Raw genomic sequence first — 5,000 nt, 5'->3', positions numbered from 1 at the left:
ATACGTGGGTTAGTGAGAACTATACGAGACACGGGAGAACCTCGCAAGGGGTAGAGACAACCAAACTAAGGAAGGCAAGCAAAACAAAAAGCCCATGGAAAAGACGAGACTGGGTAACCATGGAGATGGGACACTAGGAGGGGCCAATTGTGACATGTAGTTCATGTATTCTGTTACCGGTCAACCCTGTTATAAGTCTGTTACACGCCTGTCACGTACGCACGCACACACACGCACACACACGCACACACACACAGTGTTACACACCTGTCTCTCTCTCTCACACACACACACACACACACACACACACACACACACGTCTCTCACACACAGTGTTACACACCTGTCTCTCTCTCACACACACACACACGTCTCTCACACACACACACACACGTCTGTTACACACACACACACGTCTGTTACACACCTGTCTCACACACACACACACACGTCTGTTACACACCTGTCACACAGACCTGTCAAACACACACAAGTCTGTCACGCAGTGTTACACACCTGTGTCTCTCAGTGTTACATACCTGTCTCACACACACACACACACATGCTTATTACACACCTGTCTCACACACACACACGTCTGTTACACACCTGTCACACACACACGTCTGTTACACACCTGTCACACACACACACGTCTGTTACACACCTGTCACACACACACGTCTGTTACACACCTGTCACACACACACGTCTGTTACACACCTGTCACACACACACACACCTGTTACACACCTGTCACACACACACACCTGTCACACACACACACACACCTGTCACACACACACACACACACCTGTCACACACACACACACACACCTGTCACACACACACACACACACCTGTCACACACACACACACACACACACCTGTCACACACACACATACCTGTCACACACACACACACACACACACACACATGTTACACACGTCTGTTACACACAGACACACACACACAGACACACACACGTAAACCAGAAAGTTTAGAATCAAAACAGCAAAAGGTCAACAAAGCTCGGTTAGTGGATCTCAGGGAAGAACACACACCTAACAGAGTGTGACAGCACTTCTCAGTGAGAAACAGGGGGTCTACACATGAGAGAGTTCTCACACTGGTCTCCTGGTCCAGAGCAGACGCGGAGACGTTAGTATGGTACTGAACACAGAGATGTGCTGGGGATTTGAAAGGGGTTTGGTCATAAGGAAGACAGTGGAACAGCGTGAAAAAGAGATGCCAGCACAGACCTTATGGATGGTGGAGCCCAGATCTTTACACAGAGGGATGATGTTCTGACTGCCTGTACATCCACTGATCTGGGTGTGCTGATACCTGTAGAACACACACACACACACACACACACACACACACACACACACACACACACACACACACACACACACACACACACACACACACACGCGCGCGCATTAGTGCAGTAGTTGGTTGTAGTGAAGCTGTCTCTGCCCAGTGATCTTTACAAGTATCTCTATATCACACCTCGACCTCCATTCAATTCAATGTCATGATACAACATTTAATAACATTTTTCATGTTTCTATATTAATTAAATATATTTTGCTGAATTTATCAAATGTAATTATTCTTAGATCAGCTCATTTCACATAATATAAAAATAATAACAGGTTTTACGCTAATGTAATGATAAATATATAGTCATAATATGTAAATGTAGCATAACAGGCATAGTGTGCTACTATGAATAAGCTCTGTGTAAGATATGATTTATACGTTAAATACTCCAAACGTCCTGGAGTGATTAACTATCCTGGGGGTGTTTCTTACCTGTTCAGTAAAAAGAACAGGCCCTTGGCCGCAGTGATCAGTTCCACTACGTCCTGCAGTACTGATGCTGGCAGCTTGGTGGCGCTCTGGCCGTCGTAAGTGTTGACGCGCCAGCGGCTCTGGATGCCCATCTGCAGAGAGTGGGCCACAGCCCTGAGCTTCTCTGTCAGACTGCGCAGAGACTCACCACCCAGTCCGTACGTCTGCACACACACACACACACACACGCACACACACGTGCACACACGTGCACACACGTGCACACACACATACCCACACACAAATGCACACATAGCCACACACATTTTGAATAATTAATTCAAACGCAAGTGCTAACCCATTGTTGAATTAACTAATTGTGCAGCTAGTCATAGTAGCTTCAGAATCTTCAACACATGTACACGCACATATACATAATGAGTCAAATGAACTCCTAGCAAACCACAGAACACACACACAGCATTTTTCCACTGTTCCTATCTTCCCATAGGCCCATCTTTTACAAAAGGGAGTAAAACAGACTACACACACACACACACACACACACACACACACACACACACACACACACAGTCCAGTCTACAGATGCAAACACACAAACAGTCCACACTACAATCACAAATGCACACAGTCCAGACAACAATCACAAGACTCCAGACACACACACACACACACAGTCCAGCGGGTCATACCAGGGAGCAGAGTTTCTCCACGGCCTCCAGGACGAGCTCCTGGTGTCCGAGCTTGTGCACACCGAGCTGGTGAAGCTGCTGGGAGGATAGTTGCAGCAGGTCCACCCCAGACAGCTGCCATTGCTCAAATGCATACTGCTGAAGAGAAGAATCCAGACCTGTGTGTACACACACACACACACACACACACACACACACACACACACACACACACACACACACACACACACGGACGCACAGATACACACGTGCACACACACACACGCAGATATACACACACACACACACACGCAGATATACACACGCACACACACACGCAGATATACACACACACACACACACGCAGATATACACACACACACACACACGCAGATATACACACACACACACACGCAGATATACACACACACACACACACACGCAGATATACACACACACACACACACACGCAGATATACACACACACGGACGCACAGATACACACGTGCACACGCAGATACGCACACACAAGCGAGCATACACACAGTGAGAAAAACTAATATTTGAATCATGACATACTTCCCAATCTAAAAAGCACTCGTTTTAAATGAAACTGATAATACACATTTTTAGCCTCAGCAAATGTTTATCCAAGCTTGGCAGTTTATCCAAGCCTGGCAAACCCAGGAAGCAGGAATTCTCTGTCTTAGCCAGCATGTACGAGCTGATATCTCTTCACTCAGTGTACAGTACCAGGGCCCAATAATCACGAGGAAGATGAGATTTTTAAAGTCTTCCACATTTATGACTCGAGTGACCGGCATGGGTACGAACGCTGATGCTGACACACACACACACACCATTAACGGAGGCCTCCGAGATGGCTAATACAAACTGGATACAGACTAGTAGCTAAATGCACACTTCCAAACTCTTTGTAATGAAGCTGTGATTTTAATAAACTGATGAGTAAGAAGGTGCAGTGCTCAGAAATAGGACGTTCCGGAGAAACCAAGTACGCAACACAAGGAAACCACCAAACAAGATGTTATCGTAATGAGTCGGTTATTCACGTCGCTGCGAATTAAAAGCGTGAAGCGCATTCAAGCACATTCCTGGAACAACAATCACGCCACAGTAGCAAAGCAAAACAACAAGCCCATAATAACCACACCATGGCAACGTCGCTGGCCAGTGAGTGAGAATTCCAGCGTCCTTCGTGACCTCTCGGTCGTCAGAATAGCTGTGACGGTTGTGAGAGAAAATATGCTTTGCGATTCACAGCCGGCCGGGACCATACATGACATCCTTCCATATAGACACACAAAACTCTGCCCGTTTGTGGTAAGCATTGCTACAGATGTGTCCAACTCGGCTGTTTGCAGATTTAAGGATGATTTGATGGTTTAGAACTGCACAGTCTGATTAACATTATGCATAAATCAGCATGAAGGGTAACAGGTCATGACACTCGGACAAATACTCAGTCACGGTTTGCTCAGTGCACAGCAAAACATCCACGCACGTTAACTCATTAATTAAATGCATGCGAAGTGGAACCGAAGAACATGCATGGAAACTGGTCGGAACAGCGAGACCTTGTGGTCTAAAGAGGCGAACCGAACCCTACCGAGACCTCCAACACACTTCATTGGAGCATAACGACCGCTCGCGGACACAACGCAATGTACCGGGGGACCGTTTACGTCACGCCGAGCCCAAGCTCCACGCCCACGTTAACGAAGACTACCTGCAGGCGCCGACCGGACCCGACGGGGGCCGTTTAGGTTATCCAGGAGAACCAATAATGCGTTGAATGTTCCGATATGAAACGGAAGCTCATGTTCGACGAGCTACCCACACGACACGAGCCGTAGAGCACGAGGGGAAAGGGCCGAGCCGCGAGATTCCCTCCGAGGCCCATCGCGCAATCTGGGCAGGTTTGCACTCGCACAAAATGCCAGCGACTGCTCGCGCCGCGTCACTCCGCGTTTACTTTAACGAAGTAATGTCGCGCGAAGGTGGCAGGCCGGTGACGAGCCCGCGCTCGGAAACGCTTTGATTTTGGGGGGTTTTATGTGCGCGGGTTTGTGCCCGGAGCGCTCGCGGTGCTCGCCAGATCACTTCCTCATTCCTGCTCCTCTTCCTCGTCCAGGAGGCTCGCACTCTGTTCACGCGGCGAAACTGCGCGCTAACCTGCCCCAAAGTCACCTGCGGCTCCGCAGTTAAGACGCGCGCTTACCTCGCAGCCATCTGCTCACGCTCTCGGCGCTCCAGGACGTTACGGGGTCCATGTCCGGGAGCCTGGGGACGCTCGTGCCGTTCCAGGCCGCGCTGTTCACCGGACCGTCCCGCCGCGCGACCCAAGGAAAAGTTTATTCTGGCGACTGGCACGGGAACGCCCACGCCCAGGTAAAAGGGCTCGCGGAGAGCCAATAGCGTGAGACGCCGTGCTTTGTCCTGCACGCGGCAGCCTCCCGAGGCGCAGGGAGGGGTCTCTTAAAACC

At 49.2% G+C, this 5,000-nt stretch overlaps 1 protein-coding gene across 2 annotated transcripts in view; it reads right to left on the bottom strand.

Annotated features, from left to right (window-relative positions):
- cnksr1 (connector enhancer of kinase suppressor of Ras 1) overlaps window positions 1-5,000 on the bottom strand; it is a 30,971-nt gene that overhangs the window by 25,887 nt on the left and 84 nt on the right. For both annotated transcript variants that reach the window (XM_035532827.2, XM_081721512.1), the window contains exons 1-4: window positions 4,736-5,000; window positions 2,515-2,672; window positions 1,823-2,025; window positions 1,264-1,348 (exon numbers count right to left, since the gene is read on the bottom strand). The exon at window positions 4,736-5,000 is cut by the window's right edge. In XM_035532827.2, coding sequence (XP_035388720.1) covers window positions 1,264-1,348; window positions 1,823-2,025; window positions 2,515-2,672; window positions 4,736-4,787 — 498 coding nt within the window. In that variant the 5' untranslated portion in view covers window positions 4,788-5,000. The remainder of the gene's footprint in view (window positions 1-1,263; window positions 1,349-1,822; window positions 2,026-2,514; window positions 2,673-4,735) is intronic.

Source organism: Electrophorus electricus, chromosome 10 (genome assembly GCF_041902795.1).
Source record: "Electrophorus electricus isolate QZ-2024a chromosome 10, ASM4190279v1, whole genome shotgun sequence".
Taxonomy (NCBI): Eukaryota; Metazoa; Chordata; class Actinopteri; order Gymnotiformes; family Gymnotidae; genus Electrophorus; species Electrophorus electricus.
The sequence above is the reverse complement of the archived record's forward strand: the minus strand, read 5'-3'. Positions and strand labels throughout refer to the sequence as shown.